This window comes from Sphaeramia orbicularis, chromosome 5 (assembly GCF_902148855.1).
Source record: "Sphaeramia orbicularis chromosome 5, fSphaOr1.1, whole genome shotgun sequence".
NCBI classification, from domain to species: Eukaryota; Metazoa; Chordata; class Actinopteri; order Kurtiformes; family Apogonidae; genus Sphaeramia; species Sphaeramia orbicularis.
Genome location: NC_043961.1, coordinates 54,582,395 through 54,602,114, shown reverse-complemented (window position 1 = coordinate 54,602,114; position 19,720 = coordinate 54,582,395). Strand labels below are relative to the sequence as shown.

The window sequence follows — 19,720 nt, the reverse complement described above, 5'->3', positions numbered from 1 at the left end:
TTCAAGTACATTTATAGACTAAATTGCTTATAATTATTCGTATGTACACCTCTAGTAGGAGTTAGTGAATCCATTTTCTGTTGTATACTAGTACAGGGTTCCTACAGGTTCCTACAAGTTAAATTTAAGACCTTTTAAGACCTTTTTAAGACTACTTAGCACAGAATTTAATGTCCATTTCACAGCCCATTTCACAGCCATACTGGCAGAAATTTGTGACTCCTAGCATTTAGGGAAATGTATTTTTTTACTCCAATGCCTTGATTCCAACTGTTCCGAGTCATTTCTTACCAAGGGCTGCAACGTTGAAAGTTAACATTACTTTCTTTGCAGTTTGGACATTTAACAGACACATTTAAACACAATACAGCCAAAAAGTTTATGGCACCATTACTTAAGACCTACCATATCAAATTTAATACCTTTTAAAGAATTTTCTAAGGTATTAAATGCAGATTTGTGAATTCAAGACTTTTAGACTTTTTAAGACCTTTTTAAGACTACTTAGAACAGAATTTAATGTCCATTTCACGGCCTATTTCACAGCCATACTAGCAGAGATTTGTGACTCCTAGCATTTAGGGAAATGTATTTATTTACTCCAATGCCTTGATTCCTACCGTTCCGAGTCATTTCTTAGCAAGGGCTGCAACGTTGGAAGGGGTGGAACTGAGTCGACTAACGTTACTTTCTTTGCAGTATGGACATTTAACAGACACATTTAAACACAATACAGCCAAAAAGTTTATGGCAACAAAACTTAAGACCTACCATATCAAATTTAATACCTTTTTAAGAACATTCTAAGGCACAGGTGTCAAACATACGGCCCGGGGGCCAAAACCAGCCCACCAAAGTTTCCAATCCGGCCTGTGGGATGAATTTACAAAGTGCAAGTTAGGGCATCAAACTCAAAAATAATATCATAATAACCTATAAATAATGACAATACCATTTTTTCCTCTTTGATTTAGTGCAAAAAAACATTAAATTATGAAAATATTTACATTAACAAACTATCTTTTAACAATAAAATGTGAATAACCTGAACAAATATGAACAACCTGAAATGCCTAAAGAAAATTAAGTGCAATTTTAACAATATTCTGCCTGTGACTGAATCTTTTGTGCCTTCATAGATCTGATCTGTAATGCACATGTATCCTATAAATGATAAGTTGAGGCATAATATTGATAAAATTCTACTTACATTTCTTGAGAAATTTCATTTTTCAGGTTACTCACATCCTTTTTGTTTGGCTAGTTTGGAAATGTAAATATTGGCATAACTGAATGTTATTTTTTGCACTAGAACAGTTTGGAGTTGTCATTATTTATTGGCTATCATGCTGTTATTTTACTGGTACAGCCCACCACTTCAGATTAAATTGGGCTGAATGTGGCCCCCGGAAGAAAATGAGTTTGACACCCCTGTTCTCAGGTATTAAAAGCAGATTTGTAAATTCAACACTTCTAAGACTTTAAGACCCCATGGGAACTCTGTAGTAGTTTATGCCACATGTGTCTTGTGCCTAGCTTACTCAATGAAGTAGACCATGCCAGTCTCAGTGTAAGCCATCTCCCAGTTAAGAGGCAGTGGCTCCAGGCTGTCATCGCGGGGCAGGGAGCTCCATGTGCGGAAGTCCATGCTGCTGCTGGACTGGGTGTAGCTGGGCACTGCTTTCCTCCAGTCTGCCCCCTCTTTGTGCTCTGGAGAGAGGAGAGGAAGATGGGGAAAACAGAGAGAAAACAGAGCAGACAGAGCGGAAGGTTAGCCTGCAGAAACACCTCTGTTCTGATGTTTTCCAGCCCGCTGCAGGGAAGTGCAGGCGAGGCTGATGTCACTCATAACATTTGCATGCGTGTGTTCACCAAAGGGCTGTTTTGCATTTGCATGTGCACACAGTGCTAATATTTATGCTGACGTTTATGTGTACATTCCTTGTGGGCTGCAACAACAGAGGCAGGGATTCCCGTTAGAAAGGGCCTTTTGAGTCCTAAGGCGCTTTCTGTATGGTATGACTTTACCGCTGCTCTTTACGTTTATTCTGTTACATTTGTTGACACAAGCTCATTAATGAGGAACTGCTCCACAATGAACATGAAACATACAACAAAGGCCTTCCTAATTCACTTAGCACTTCATGCCTTTCCTCAGAAGATGGTTATAAAAGGATGAAACACAAGGTCTTTTCATCTTTTTCTTTTTATGTGGAGCTAACCTCGTCACAATAGAGGATGATGCCAAAAGACGTACAACAAAGCATATCTGGGGGATGTGTTTCCCGAACATAATTTCACCCGAATTTTAAATTGATTTGAAAATTGCTGAAATTAAAACCGTAGAAACATGGTTGGGTGTTTACAAAATCATAAAATGGTCTCCTGTACTCTCTAATCCGCAACACAAACACAATGCACTTTACTCTTAGAGGCTAAAACCAAGTGATAATGCACATGTGTTGTATGTAGTTGACCCCGTATGTACTTTAGCTGTGTAAACACTTTGCACCAGCCTGAGGGCAGAACCTGAAGTGAGGCTCAGGTCATCAGTGAAGTTCACAGCAGGGTGAAGGCACACTTGATGAAACGAGTCATGGAGGGACTGCGGGGGGGGGGGGGGGGGGGGGGGGGGGGGGGAGGAGAACGGCTGATAAGGACAGTCCGAGGAAGATGGGGAAAGCTGCAGTCAAGAGTTTAGAGACTTAGAGCTCACATTTTCCATTAACCTCTTTTTTTCATTCGACCATAACTCTGCCCATCTATGGCTGTTCTGAGACTCCTCTGCCACAGCTGTGGGCTGTAGCTGAGCAGTCATTTGTGACTGGTTTCTTTCCATAAAAAGAACTCCGGGATGTTGGGGCATCGTTTTGTGTTTGATTTCAATATGACAGAGCGGTTGGGTAAACAGACTTTGGATTTCTGCGAATCCTTTGTACAGCTGAGAAAGCACTGTTTGAGCCATGACTGTCAAAACAATATTTCATTCTTAAAAAAAAAAAAAAAAAACATTTTGAGCTTGGACTTGTCTCGATGTTAACCCCAATTCTCTTACTATAAAAACCCAGGTATGATGCTCAGTATGTAACCTAGTTCTGTGCCTGTTCTCATTGTGAGCAGTAAGGACAGATCTACTCCTCGGAGAGCTGAGGAGTACTGCTGATTGATCACTTCCACAATGTCCTGCTCTGTAGATGAGACTTTCTCAAGGTGACCTATGATTTATTTTTATGGAGCAGTAAAGACAAGTGGCAGGTTTATCAACAGCTGAATAAGTGAATTCTTTAATTTTAGTAACAGCACACCGGCTTGATGCGAAACACCTCTAGCAACTCACGTCTAACATCACTTATTTTTTTTATTTTTTTTGCCTGTTGGGAAGACTGAGTTTACTGTGGGTCATGGTGACAGTAGGAGAACTAGTAATAAGGACACTGTTCCAAAAAAAGAAAGGTTTATTTGCAAAACTGTGATGCAGATGTGGTTTCTAGACAGCAAGACCTGATCTTGGACTAAGAATGACCTCCTCCAAATGACTGCAGGTAGTATTCAGTGAGTTGCATTAGTTTTGTTCCTGTTTTGTTAGCTTGGCCAGGCTCCAGCACCCCCCTGAACCTCTCAAGGATTTATTGGATCAGAAAATGAATGAATATTTCTGCAATCCACATCTGACCACAAAAGCATCTGTTAACAACATGAGTCCTGAAAGTTTTTGGGCTTGTGCAAAAATAAAAATAAAAAATAAAAATGTTTGGTTAGAGTAAAACAAATGTTAAAAATGCTTTGGTTTAATATTAATAGATAGCCTGTGAGGCATTTTTTTGCGGACTTTTGTTTAACCCATAAAGACCCAGTGCTACTTTTATGTCAGTTCCCAAATGATCTTTTAAATGACCTTTCTTAAGTTATTTATCACCATTTATTATAATGTTAACCTCTTTATTTTGTATTTTTTCAGTGAAAATCATGTATTTTTCTACATTTAATTTACTGATCATGCAGATATTCATAAAAGCTCAGATTAAAGTTGAGTGTTATTATATCAGAAATAGAGAAAAATGAAGACAAAGTGAATTTTTCAACAAAGATATCAATAACTGAATGTAAAAACAAGTGTCTCCATCCACTTTCATTTATCAAACTCTGTGGGTTTTACTGTTGAATCAATGTTGTAGAACACAGGTGTCAAACATGCGGCCCGGGGGCCAAATCTGGCCCGCCAAAGGTTCCATTCCGGCCCGCAGGATGAAAGTGCAAAAATGAACCTGAACAGTCAAGGTTCTCCAAATCATTTTGGTTCAGGTTCCACATACAGACCAATGTGATCTACAGTAAAAATAACAAAACGATAACCCATAAATAATGACGACAAAATTTCTTTTGTGAAAAATTACTTGGAAAACATTTAAGTGAAAAAAATAACATTACACTGTGAAAGTATTTACATTTACAAAACTATTTTTTCACAATAAAATGCAAAATAAATACGTAAATAAAAACAAAGATGAACAACCTGAAATGTGCAATTTTAACAATATTCTGCCTGTTACTAAATGTTTTGTGCATTTATGGATCCACTGTGATCTGTAGTTGTGTTAATAACAAGAGACGAAATATTGTAGAAATTGTTGAAATTTTAGTTCCAAACTCCAAAATTTTAACAATATTCTGCCTGTTATCAAATGTTTATGTAACATTGTGTGTAATGTACATGTATAACTAATAAGTCGAGGCATAATATTGTTAAAATTGCACTAACTCTTCAAATTACATTTCAGTTTTTTCAGGTTACTCACATCTTTTTCTGTAAAATGTAAATATTTTCAAAATGTAATTGTTTTTTTTTGTACTAAAACAAAAAGAAAAACTCGGATTTGTGATTATTTATAGGTTATTAAGTCATTATTTTACTGGTCTGGCCCGCTTGAGATCAAATTGGGCTAAATATGGCCCCTGAACCAAAATGAGTTTGACACCCCAGTTGTAGAAGATGGAAACACCATCTGATTCACCAGTAAAAACCATGGAATTTCATCAGTGATAGTGGATGGACACACAATGATACATTTTACTAAAAAAGTCACTTTATCCATTGATTGTCTCTGTTTTGATATAATAACCTTTGAATTTACTCTGAGCTTTAACCCATAAAGACTCAGCACTACTTTTGTTGCAGTTCCCAAATGAAATTTTCTCTACATCTAACCTTTCTTAAGTGATTTATCACCATTTTATTTGTTATTATCCTCTGTATTTTGTATTTAATCAGTATAAATCATGTATTTTTCCATATTTAATTTACTGATGATGAAGATGTTCATAAAAGCTCAGATTAAAGTTGAGGGCTATTATATCAAAAACAGAGAAAACTACAGAAAAAGTGACTTTTTCAGTAAAATATATCATTAACTGAACATAAACCCAGTGTGTCCATCCACTGTCGTTGATCCAACTCCATGGGTTTTACTGGTAAATCGATGTTGTAGAAGATGACGGTGTTTCCACATTCACTACGGAGCCTTCAAACGTCCAAATGGGTTATATCTGATGACCATGAAAAGATGAAAAACTCTACTATACACCAATTATTTACATGTATTGATAGGATTAGTGGATCAACAGGTATTAAATATTTTAGATCGGTAGATGGTTTTGGTTGATGATGGATATGGGTTAATGAAATCAGCATGATCAGTGAAATAAATATAGGACAATCCATGATTTACAGTGAAAAAACGCAAAATAAAGAGGATAATATTATAATAAATGGTGATAAATCATTTAGGAAAGGTTAAAGAGAGAAAAAAATGCATTTGGGAACTGACACAGAAGTAGCACTGGGTCTTTATGGGTTAAAGTATTGTCCCAGATACCAATTCTAGAGAGAGTAATTATATCAGAGAACTTTATATTTATGAATGGATTAAAGTGAGGATTAGTGGATCAACTGGTATTGAACAGTTTATATCAGTAGATAGTTTTGGGTCTTTATGGGTTAAATAAAATGAGCCCTGGTATTTGTTACTCCTAACCCTTAAGTGCTGTCAGTGATAAAAGCTGTTATAATGAGAGAATGAAATAATGTAACATTGGGCTCATATCTCAAAATGGTGGCAAGAAATACATTTTTGGTACAGAAACATTGAGATGACACAGATCTGTGGGCTGTGTAGTGAAATGCGCAGTGGCAACACTTTTATTCTGGAGATCCAAAAGCCAAACAACAAACAGAGGAGTCTGTGTTACTACATTTGTTCAATTATACATTAGGAAAAAATGTTTAACTGATCTTTTCAGCAGTATTTCTTTTATAATGTTTGAAGCAAATGTTGTATTCTCCTGGCACCCGATTAGGAAAACAAGTAAAGACTGGGATTGTAGAAGTAAAGCGTTGATTTACAAACACATTAAGCAGCAGATGGGAAGGGAGATTAAGGAAGGTGATCCGTGTACTTTGGAGGATGTATTCAAACAAGACAGGTGTACTGTATCTGTTCTCAAAAACCCACCGTGTCAAATTGTGCGATAAATCACAAACTTTAATCCTTGTAAGGAAAACACTGACATTGACCTAATACAGTGTTTTTCAACCTTGGGGATGGGACCCCACGTGGGGTCGCCTGGAATTCAAATGGGGTCACCTGAAATTTCTAGTAATTGATAAAAATGTAAAAAAACAAACAAAAACAACTTACTAATAAAATATATATGGTGAGTCAAGGTTATTATCGTTAACAAAAACTAACGAAATGACGAAAACTAGAATTGAAAAAACATTTTCGTTAACTGAAATAAATAAAAACTATAATTAAAAGAAAAAATGATAACTAACTGAAACTGTATTGCGTGCTTACAAAACTAACTAAAACGTATAAAAATTGTGGATAAAATTCCCTTCGTTTTCGTCTTCATCTGATTGATACAAAATCGATTTCTGTCGTTCTAGCAATTTTAGCTACCGGCACCATATGACACTTCACAGTCCATCACCTCTTGTTAGTTGTGGTTTAGAATCGTCTTCTCGTCCCCACTCTACCTGGAAACATGGAGACTAATGTTTAGCGAATTCAGAGGCCTGTATGGGATTTATTTGAATATGATGGCGAAGAAGATAAAAGATACGACAAAACTAAAATTAATACTAAATCTAAACTAAAACTAACCTTTTCCAACAAATTAAAACTAATAAAAACTAGCAAACCTGCTCTAAAAATGAATTAAAACTAGCTGAATTAGAGAAAAAAAAGCCAAAACAAAATGAAACTAAACTATAATGAAAAATCCAAAACTATTATAACCTTGGTTGAGATAGACAATCACAATACATAAAAGACATGAAAAACTGTGAAGCTGAAACTGAAGCACTGTGGTACTGTTTATCTGTCAAAAGCTCACTGTGGTCGGTTTCAGATGCTGCAGCTCTTTCATAATTCATAGTTTGAGTTCTTGTTTGTTCAGTATTAATTATCAGCCTTGTAAATCCAACCTGGACTGACTGTACATATCCTGACCAAGAAAAATCAAATTCTCACTTTGTGCAGTAATCTACACCTGGCTTTTCTGCCTTTGTCCATAATAATATACATTATATCGACTAAATGTCATCTAAAATTAACATTTATTTGCAACATAGTATAGCAAACTATTACATGATCAAAAACAAATTAATTTTAGCAAAAAAAAAAAAAAAAGTCTCTGTTTTGAATGCCTAAGGTCGCCAGAAATTTGTGATGTGAAAATGGGGTTGTGAGCCAAAAAACGTTGGGAACGACTGCACTAATCCTAATATACGTTATATAGACTAAATGTTCCCTAAAATTAACGTTTATTTGCAACATACAGGGTGGGGAAGCAAAATTTACAATATTTTGAGGCAGGGATTGAAAGACAGTGTATGACCAATTAGTTTATTGAAAGTCATGAGAATTTATTTGCCACAAGAAAATTGACATAATAGAAAATGTTTTTATTCTATGTGTCCTCCTTCTTTCTCAATAACTGCCTTCACACGCTTCCTGAAACTTGCGCAAGTGTTCCTCAAATATTCGGGTGACAACTTCTCCCATTCTTCTTTAATAGTATCTTCCAGACTTTCTCGTAATAGTTTTGCTCATAGTCATTCTCTTGTTTCCATTATAAACAGTCTTTATGGACACTCCAACTATTTTTGAAATCTCCTTTGGTGTGACGAGTGCATTCAGCAAATCACACACTCTTTGACGTTTGCTTTCCTGATTACTCATATGGGCAAAAGTTTCTGAAAAGGTATGGATAATAGTGTTAGGTATGATTAAGACATCGATATATGTTTGGTTTCAAAACAATTGACATAGTGCCTGCTGAGAAAAAACAACTACATGTTCATTGTAAATTTTGCTTCCCCACCCTGTAGTATAGCAAACTATTACATGATCAAGTAGAAAAGCAATCAGAGAGCGCAGACCTCCGCCAAGGCAGATCAGTCCCCCACCACTGATCACCACCAAAGTTTAATCATTTGTTCCTTGTGCCAGTTTCAACATTTCCTGAAATTTTCATGCAAATCCGTTCATAACTTTTTGAGTTATCTTGCACACGAACAGACAGAAAGACAACAAATTAATTTTAGCAAGAAAAATGTATCTGTTTTGAATGTCTGGGGTCACCAGAAATTTGTAATGTTAAAATGGGGTCACGAGCCAAAAAAGGTTGGGAAGCAACTGATCTAATGTGACGACTGAGCCAAAGGACAAACAGACCATGACAGAACCCACGTTACTTAACATGACATCGGGTGCTTTGACATTTACTGACCGGGCAATCCATTGACCAGCGGTGGCCTCTCATCATCATCCTCCTCCTCAGGGACCGCGCTGTCCTTCCTGTCCATCTTACTAACCGAGGTGGTGCGTTTCCTGGGGACTTCACCGCTGAAGTCTTCATCAAAGAGCACCTGATCCACCAGGTCAGGCTGCACCAGGTTGGGCTCAGCTGGAGGCTTTGGGGTCCCGTAGTAGTTGCCTTATTGATTAAAACAAAAAGAGAACAAAGAAGAAACAGTATGAGAGCTATGACAAGAGCTCTGCTAGAAAAAAAAGTTTAATATTATTTAAATATAAGCAAACTTTCATTGTATTGTACACTCTAAAAAATGATAAACTGGCTCAACGTAAAAAATGGAGGTAACAATTTCCATTATTCTTTTTAAGTTATTTCAACTTGGCCATAAATGCTTAAATGCCACAAGACTTCTCTAGTTCGATAAACTCTATTACTTCAGTACAAATATGATTTGCTTTTTACTCTACAATCTTAATTAAGTCAAACCAACTTAATTTTAATTGTGTAAAAACTACTCCATTTAGTTATACTGACTTATTGTTTTACTTTTATTCTACTCAAAAACATCCATACAAGTAGTTACCTTAATTTTTTGAGTTGGCCTAACGTATTTCTGTACATCAGAACAAATTCCACACAGAAATTCCAATTACACTGGTCTACAATGTTTTAGAAATGATTTGCTTCAGAGATTAAATGTGCTAAATGTTATGTATTTTAATAAGATTAATTGGAAAATAAATGACAGAAGTGTCGGTTTGCTGATGTTTTCAAGGTATATGATTAAGTGTTATTACACATATATATTGGTTTATGTACATTTACATAATAGTTTTATAAATCTTCCACTAAATAGAACCTGTAAAGTGAATGTATTCTAATGTGCAGACAGTGTTTTGAAGTAGATCTTGTAGCTCTGAGACAAATATTCCTTTTGAGTCAAACCCATTCTCTCGTTAATTCTTGAATTTCACATTTTGACCCAAGGCTGTATCTTGGAAAGTTCAGACAACCAACATTTTTTACTTGATTTTTCTTTATCAGTGACTCTCATGTGGTAAAATGTCATTACTTTTATTCTGGAAGCATTTTCCTTGCAGACCAGTGTTATATGATCAAACTGCTTATTTCTCTATGCATCTGAATTACTAGATCTGTCTGCACATTAATATCTCAACTGTAGTGATGTGACATTCACGAACGAATCGAATCTTTTGAATGGCTCTTTGAAGTGAACGATGGGAACCAAGTCTTTGTAAAGAGCCGTTCTTTTTTTTTTTTTTATTATTAATATTAATAACACTGATTAATCACCATTGTTGTTCTGTGTCCATCCACTCATTTATCGAACTCCATGGGTTTTACTGGCAATCAATATTGTAGAAGATGATGGTGTTTCCATGGTAACTACAAAGCCTCTGAACGTCCAAATGGGTCATATCTGATGACCATGAAAAGATGAAAAACTGCATTTTACACCAATTATTTACATGGATTATTGGATAAACAGGGATTAAACAATTTGTATCAGATGATTTTGGTAGATGGTGGATGTTTGGGTCTTTATGGGTTAATGCCGGATACCAAACTTCAATACTTTCATGACACCAGGGTTTAGTTTATACATATTTATTAGTGATATTTTGCAAACAGGCAACTTCAAGCTGTGGCAAATATGCTCATTTTTTAATGTTTCAGAATCTCTTTGAGTGTGTAAAAAAGCTAATGAAATGGTGAAAAATAAAATTATAATTGTCCTTTGAATTGCAATTTACTCTTCTCTTTTTATTGATAAAAGTATTTCTTAGAAACTGGTATCAAAAATGTTTGATAATAGCCCAAACTGCAGAGAAAAAAGAAAAAAAATCAATGAGGAAGACACATTTTGATGAACAATTTTTCTTTAAATGTCTAACTACTGAGACGATAGTCATCAAACTTGAGGGGAAAAAGACAAATTTAACTAAACTGTGCTTACTACAAGAATAAAAAACACTACTATTCCAAGAAGATGGGCTATGTTCACACACTGCAAGTTAAAAGTGGTCCAAATCTGACTTTCTTTTTTCGCCCATTTGTGGCCCATATCTATTTTTTTATGATAGTTTGAAGAGCACAAATTCGATTTTTTTTCCAATGAGATCCAAGACACTTTCATATGTAGTCCTAAGATACATATCTGATGTTTTGCAATTTAACTTTAACCTGAACAGTCCTGTCGCATTTCATCTGACTTTTTACATCATCGAAATGTGACAGATGCCACAATTCTGCAATGAAAGGAGGCAGGATCCAGCAAGATCCATATTTACTTCCATAAACTCAGAGTTTACTTTATTTATTGGTTTATTTAACAGGGACATTGTACATTAATTCCCATTGCTGTAAAAGCACCAGAGTTAGCCTAATGGCTGTTTTTCATCTGCAGTGCCTGTGTGTGACGGCACATTTAAACAATAATGTGAAGAACCACACACACATACACACACACACACACACACACACACAAAATAAAACATATTTCAGCAAAAGATTTGAAAGGAGCATTAATACTGTAGGACTGTAGTTAGTCTGCTTGAATTGAGAAGTCATGCAAATGATTCAGTTTTAAATATTTGTTAGGATATTAACCCTTTCATGCATGAATTATGAGAACATTAATTAAGATTTTTTTTTTTCTTTATTCCTCTTTAGGCATTTAAAAAAACAATGAGATTATTATTATTATTTTTTTTTTAATGAAGCTATTTTTCATGGAGTTGCAAAAATGTGTGTTGAATTTTTGAAGTAAAGAAACGTGTATTTACTGATATACTGTGTGAAAACTATGAAATAAAAACATTTAATGCTGCTAATTTGATGTTTTCTCACATTTTAACATACACTACAAATAAAAAGTTTTTTTGGGATTTTTTTTTTTTCAGTTGGGATTTTTGCACAACGCTTTTTACTTTTTTTTGTGTGAATTGAATTGAATTTTTTTTTTTTTTTTTAATTGACCAGACATAGTTTTACTTACAAATGGCAAAAATGACCAAAGCAAAAGAAATATCCTTAACTTTTTTGTTTGTAGTGTACTCTAATACTAGTCATTACTCACTTCATGGAGATAATATGCCAAACAAAAAAAAAAAAGAAAAAGTTAATTACAGTCTAATAACAATAACAAGGAATTGATTTACACTTGAACATATTAGATTGGGTTTATCAAGAACAGCACAGTTACAGTAATGTTTTCAATTGCAGTGTATGGGATGATGCATAAGCGTCCAATGTGTTGGCTGATATGAAACTAAAACAACAAAATCCATGAATATGCAAGAGAACAGCTGTAGAATAACTGTCCACTGTAGTGACCACTATGCACGAAAGGGTTAAGGAAATCATGGTTTTAGCGTGGGGTGGACCTTTGGAGACACTTATCCATGCATTTATCTCTAGTGTCATGTCTCGTCGGTTGTGTTAAGTTAGTCATGTTAACGTTTAGTGTTTCTTGGTTCATGTCTCGTCTTAGGTGTTCAGTGTTTTGTCCTTGTTTTTTGTTTAGTCACTTTATATTAAGTTAGACTCATTCACATTTGGTCCTGTTTTGCACTTCCTGCTTTATTTTGCACACATCTCTTCCCTCTCGTTTCAGACCCTGATTTGTTCCCTTTGCGTGATTTTCCTGTCATTATGATTGTTAGCCCCACCCCTGTTTGGTGTCACCTGTCTTCCCCTACGTCATGTATAAATAGTCCCTATCTCCCTTTGTCTTGTGCCAGTTCATCTTGTTCTGTCCGTGTGATTTTGTCAAGCGTCTCAACCAGGTGTTTTCATGTTTGTCAGTTTGGGTTCAGTTTTTCTGTAAGGGTTTGTAGAAGCCAATACTGTAATAACAACCGATAACGAAATAACGGCCGATAATGTAATGAAATTTTCTATTTTTAAAATGTAATAGGCCAATAACGTAATAAAAATCCTGAACTGATGACTTAATAGCTTTTGGCCAATAACGTTATAACTTATGACATTATTGGCTCAGTTATTACATTTGCAAAGAATTTATTTTTTACCAGGCCAATAACGTAATAACCAGCCAATAAGTTATAATGTTGTTGGCCAAAAGTTATTACACTATCGGTTCAGGGCTTTTATTATGTTATTGGTCAGATATTATGTTACTGGCTTATTACATTTTAAAAATAGCAAATTTATTACATTATCGGCCGTTATTACGTTATTGGCTGTTATGACATTATTGGCTTCTTCAGGGTTTTATTGATCATAGTGATTCTTTTAAGTTACCGTAAATTCCAGACTATAACCCGCTACTTTTTTCCCACGCTTTAAACACTGTGGCTTATACTCCGACGCAGCTTATATGACGATTTTCCCTTATTGCCTGCCACACCCCAGGGAAGAACCTGTCTATTGTTACCAGGTATGCAGGAATGGATAACGTTAACAACTTAACCTTTATAAAGTTAATATTAACACACACAAAAGGGGAACTTTTAAGGAAAAATAGTAAACCTTCAAATGTTAATATTGTTTCACAAATATACAAAACAAACTCTGAATGAAAACACCCAATAAAGCTCTCCAGAGACCGTCATAAATTTAAAGCATCTCAGAATTAATGCGCACGTCGTGCGTAATGTTAAATGAAAATGATATTACAACAGACATAATTACTTGTTTTTAATCTTTATATTTTAAAAATAAATTAAAAGTCCTACTCTAATGAAAAACAAAAATTTATTCTCTTTCAAGCGTCTTTCAAGTCATTTTAAGTCCGTGAATCCACAGCCGGCGCAAAAACAAGTCAATCCTGTATTGGCACAAATCCAAAGGAAACCCCGATAAGTCCACCGACAAAAAAAAAAGAAAGAGAAAATGTGCTTTTATTACTATCCTTTTATTGCCTCGTTTTTTGTCTTCTGTTTTTTAATCATCATATTAACAACGAATCAACCTATAGATATGACAGCAAGCTCATACATATCATACCCATTTACATACAGGGAAGAATTTCATTTGAACTCAAAGAAAACCTTTATCCAACTAGAAGCACTCGGAGAGCGCAGACCTCCGCCAAGGCTGATCAGTGGGCCCCCCCGTGGGCCCCCCCCCACCCCCGATCACCACCAAAATTTAATCATTTCTTCCTTATCCCATTTCCAACAAACCCTGAAAATTTCATCCAAATCTGTCCATAACTTTTTGAGTTATGTTGCACACTAACGGACAGACAAACAAACAGACAGACAAACAAACAAACAAACAAACAAACAAAACAAACAAACAAACAAACAAACAAACCCTGGCAAAAACATAACCTCCTTGGCGGAGGTAATTACTGTCCAATTTTGACACAATGAAAAAAAAGGTTCCACTTGATCCCATAGACTCCTATAGAAGCCAGGCTTCAACGGGGAAATGCATTGACCATAGATCGTATGAGGAAACAGCGCAACGGGAATGTATGAGAAGTGAACAACATTGAGTCTGATGATTTGTGATAAAGCTGATACTGAACGAACTCGTCTGTGAGATGAACGTGTTTTAACACATGTGTAGTCAATGAAATGTCAACACAACCAAACATATTTAACCATTTAATTTTCGTAATGATAGCTCTCTTGCAGTCTATGAGAAATCGCCACTGGTGGACACCCGCGGCTTATAGACCGGAGCGGCTTATACGTGTACAAAATTGATTTTCTTTCTAAAATTAGGGTCTGTGGCTTATATTCAGGTGCGGTCTATAGTCCGGAATTTACGGTATATTATTTATCCTCCTTGGGAGCACTTTTTGTTTTATCACTTTCTGGAATAATAAAATACTTTTGTTTAATCTTCATTTTTTGGTGAGTCGTGCATTTGAGTCCAACAGGTTTGTGTGGCAAGGTTGTTACATCTAGCAGGTTTGACTACAGTAACGACCTTCTCACTGGACTCTTTAAACGAGCTGTAAGACAGCTGCAGTCCATCCAGAACGCTGCTGCTCGGGTCCTGACTAGAGCCAGGAAGTACGACCATATTAGTCCTGTGCTCAGGTCTGTGCATTGGCTTCCTGTCGCTCAGAGAATAGACTTTAAAACATCTTTGCTCCTGTTTAAGTCTCTCCATGGTCTAGCACCAAAGTACATCTCTGACATATTGGTCCCATATGAACCATTTTGGACCCTGAGAACCTCGGGGACTGGTCTTTTACTGGTTCCCAGAGTCAGGACTATACACAGTGAAGCTGCGTTTCAGTTCCATGAGCTAAACTTTGGAACAGTGAGACAGGACTCTACTCTGACAATGTTTAAGTCCAGGCTACAAATGGCTGAAAGGGTTCTCTCTGACCTCTTCTTTTTTTACTTTATTTTAATTGATTATTATTTATGTTTTATTGATTATGTTTTAATTGTGTGTTTTTAACTTGTTTCTTTTCCATTTTTGTAAAGCATTGTGAATTGCCCTGTGTATAAATTGTGCTATACAGATAAATTTGCCTTGCCTTTCTGTGTTTCCAAAGACATGCTCTAATAGGTCAACTGGTTAATCTAAATTGCCCATAGGTGTGAATGTGAGAGTGATTGGTTGTTTGTTTCTATATGTCGGCCCCGTGATGAACTGGGTGTACCACGCCTCCACCCATAGGTAGCTGAAATAGGCACCAGCACCCCTGTGACCCTCTCGAGGATAAAGTGGTTCAGAAGATGAATGAATGAATAAAAGAAAGAAAGAATGGTATGCTTTTATTTGTACAGGGACAGTGCACAACAATACATTGACCTAGACCTGTGGTTCCCAAACTTTTTTGGCTTGTGACCCCATTTTAACCCTTTCATGCATAGTGGTCACTACAGTGGACAGCTATTCAACAGCTGTTCTCTTGTATATTCATGGATTTTGTTGTTCTTTTTGTTGTTTTTTTGTTTTTTGTTTTATTTACACATATCTTTATTAAAGTTTTAAGACACTGCATGTCTTTTCTGACATGAATTGGTGACATTATGTAGATCTCTCCTGAGATCAGAATCACAAGCCTTCCCCACAGTTTTCACACAATTTATCAGTAAATACATGTTTCTGTGTGTCAAAAATTAAACATGTGGTGTCCAGCTGAGTGGATATTTTTGCAACTTCATGAAAAATAAGTTCATAAGAATTTTTTTGTCATTTTTACTTTTTTTTTTATGTATTTTTAAAATTTTTTAAAAAATATTTTTATTTTATTTATTTATTTTTTATTTATTTTTCAGAAGAAAATTTTCTATCACATTGGGTTTTTTTTTCATGCCTAAAGAGGAATAAAAACACTCAGGAAAAAAAAAAATGATTAAGGTTCTCATAATTCGTGCATGAAAGGGTTAACATCACAATTTTTTTTTTGCTAAAATTAATTTTTTTTGGATCATGTAATAGTTTGCTATACTATGTTGCAAATAAATGTTAATTTTAGACGACATTTAGTCTATATAATGTATATTATTATGGACGGAGGCAGAAAAGCCAGGTGTAGATTACTGCACAAAAGGAGAATTTTATTTTCCTTGGTCAGGATATGTACAGTCAGTCCAGCTTGTATTTACAAGCTGACAATTAATACTGAACAAACAAGAACTCAGTGTTTTTCAGCCTTGGGGTCAGGACCCCATGTGGGGTTGCCTGGAATTAAAATGGGGTCAGCTGAAATTTCTAATGATTGATAGAAAATTTTTTTTTTAAATTACAAATTAAAATATATGGTGAGTTGACAGAGACAATCCCAATCCATAAAAGACATGAAAAACTCTGAAGCTGAAACTGAAGCACTGTGGTGCTGTTCTTCTGTCAAATGTTCATTGTGGTCAGTTTCAGATGCTGCAGCTCTTTCATAATTCATAGTTTGAGTTCTTGTTTGTTCAGTATTAATTGTCAGCCTTGTAAATACAAGCTGGACTGACTGTACATATCCTGACCAAGGAAAATAAAATTCTCCCTTTGTGCAGTAATCTACACCTGGCTTTACTGCCTCCGTCCATAATAATATACATTATATAGACTAAATGTCGTCTAAAATTAACTTTTATTTGCAACATAGTATAGCAAACTATTACATGATCAAAAATAACTTAATTTTAGCAAAAAGAAAAAAAAGTCTCTGTTTTCAATGTGTGGGTTCACCAGAAATTTGTGATGTTAAAATGGGGTCATGAACCAAAAAAGGATGGGAACCACTGCAATACGATAATAACCTTGTCACTCACACTAGTGGTCGGTAGCCAAACATAGTTTATCACCACCAAAGTATGAATGTGAGAGCGAATGAATAATGGATCAATAATGAAATGCTTTGGATACCTTGAAAAACGCTATTGATGATCGTATAAAACCTAAGAGTAAATTCAGAGGTTATTAAATCAAAAACAGAGAAGACTGAAGAAAAAGTGACTTTTTCAGCAAAGATATCTGTAACTGAACATTAAAACAAGTGTGTCCATCTGCTGTCATTTATCAACTCCATGGGTTTTACTGGGGAATCAATGTTGTAGAAGATGATGGTGTTTCCACGGTAACTACAGAGCCTCTGAACATCCAAATGGGTCATATCTGATGACCCTGAAAAGATGACAAACTGTATTTTACACTAGTTATTTCCATGTATTGATAGGATTAGTGCAATGGTTCTCAACCTTTTTTGGTTCGTGACCCCATTTTCACATCACAAATTTTTGGCGACCCTAGACATTCAAAACGGAGACTTTTCTTTGGCTAAAATTAATTTGTTTTTAATCATGTAATAGTTTGCTATACTGTGTTGCAAATAAATGTTAATTTTAGACAACATTTAGTCGATATAATGTATATTATTATGGACGGAGGCAGAAAAGCCAGGTGTAGATTACTGCACAAAGTGAGAATTTGATTTTCTTTGGTCAGGATATGTACAGTCAGTCCAGCTTGTATTTACAAGGCTGACAATTAATACTGAACAAACAAGAACTCAAACTGTGAATTATGAAAGAGCTGCAGCATCTGAAACCGACCACAATGAACATTTGACAGATAAACAGAACCACAGTGCTACAGTTTCGCTTCATAGTTTGTCATGTCTTTTATGGATTGTGATTATCTCTCTCAGCTCACCATATATTTATTTATTTATTTATTTATTTATTTATTTTATTTTATTTTTTTATCAATTACTAGAAATTTCAGCCGACCCCATTTGAATTCCAGGCGACCCCACTTAGGGTCCTGACCCCAAGGTTGAAAAACACTGACTTACACAGAGTCAGAGGAAAGATGCTTGACACCTAGAAACAGAAACAGGGGTCTAATGAACTAAAGCCGCATAATAAATAGATATAAGTTCTGTCAACGAAGGAGACTTAGTAAAATCATTCACTGTGTCTAACCTAATCATCAAATTTAAATTAAAAATTAATTTCCTAAATGTCACACACCAGCACTCAAGGATGACTATTTACAAGTTACAGAGGTCTACATGATTTTCACATCTCTTAACCCCCTGCTTTGTTTTCCCTTGACAACTGCACCACAGGGCTGTCATGACTCATGTAACATTAAGATCCCTCCACTTGGAATTTGCCAGCAACTAATTACACTGATCATTGAATAGAGCAATTATCTATCTCTCAGCTTGTTTTTTTTTTTTTTTTTTTTTTTTCCCTAATGGAGAAAAACCTTGCGTTGTGGATTATGAATATTCAGAGGGATAACAGTGCTATGTAAAGAGAAGGGGTGAGAGAGCAAAACTTTGTTAAATTATTTGCTCATTTAGTGCGCAGGATGATCCATGGATGGATGTATCACTGGTGAGCAGTATGAGGAGCTCAATTTAGAGTAAAAGTAATTATTGGACCTCCATCAGGATTATAAATAATGTGCATACTAATTTATATCCCTATAATTTGTTATGATTAGGGTTTTTTTTTTTTTTGCAAAATGCTGCACTGCCTAAAGTGTTTACATAATAATAATAATCATAATAAAAAAAAAAATTCATTAATTTTGTCGGAATCTATTTATAAAGGTCAAATATTTACTCGACTCTTACAATAAGCAGTCATCACTTTGAGCATACTCAGCTAAACCGTGATTTATAATTAGATTAATTAAAGAATAAGGAGAAATACCACTGGGAAATGGGGATTTTCAGCAATATAATTAGCCTCTACAAACTTGATCTTATATTCATTTGGGCCCGGCTGCCTATGGGACCACGGTATTATGAACCTTTGATGTACTTAAATGTGAACATGCAGACATCACAAATGCCGTACAGTAAGAGCAGCGTTTATCAAGATCTTTTTATAGCTTGGTACAAAGAAGGAGAGCTGACAATGGTGAGCGTGCCAGGAAGAACAGAGGGCTCAGAGGAAAACATCACAGTCATTGCAGCAGATTTGCAGCAAGATACAGTAACATCGCAACAGCTTTTTTTTTTCTTGATAAATGGGCTTCTCTCTTGTTTGGCCTGATCTCCTCAGATGTGTCAACGACGATATACAACAAACTGGGTTAATGCAGCTACGCTCATCTTCCTCAAAGCAGCAGGAAGGTTGAGGAAGAGGAGGTGGATGAAAGCCTGCCCCCCACCCACCCAACCCTCCCCCCTTTCCTTATCGCTCCACTATGTGTTTACTAAGCGACACTCATCCGCATTTGTCAAAGACGGCTTCATTAACAGGGGTGGCACAAAGATAGCGAGGAAAGATTGGGTCCACTGGCTAATCCCCACCTGTCTCCTGCCACACGCTGACATTCATCAGCCAGACGCTACCTCTGTGATTAATTACTTACAAACATGTCTCTTGGCCCCTGATAAATGTGTGACACCGATACAGAGGTATGTGAAGGCGGCAGTCAGTGAAGATTTGTGGCACCATTTGCTATTATAAATGGGAAGAAGCCTCAT

The 19,720-nt window shown here is 35.7% G+C and overlaps 1 protein-coding gene across 5 annotated transcripts in view; it reads right to left on the bottom strand.

The window, feature by feature from the left end:
• Positions 1-19,720, bottom strand: part of magi3b (membrane associated guanylate kinase, WW and PDZ domain containing 3b) — a 425,096-nt gene that overhangs the window by 85,825 nt on the left and 319,551 nt on the right. For all 5 annotated transcript variants that reach the window (XM_030133527.1, XM_030133522.1, XM_030133525.1 and 2 more), the window contains exons 4-5: positions 8,794-9,000; positions 1,542-1,710 (exon numbers count right to left, since the gene is read on the bottom strand). In XM_030133527.1, coding sequence (XP_029989387.1) covers positions 1,542-1,710; positions 8,794-9,000 — 376 coding nt within the window. The remainder of the gene's footprint in view (positions 1-1,541; positions 1,711-8,793; positions 9,001-19,720) is intronic.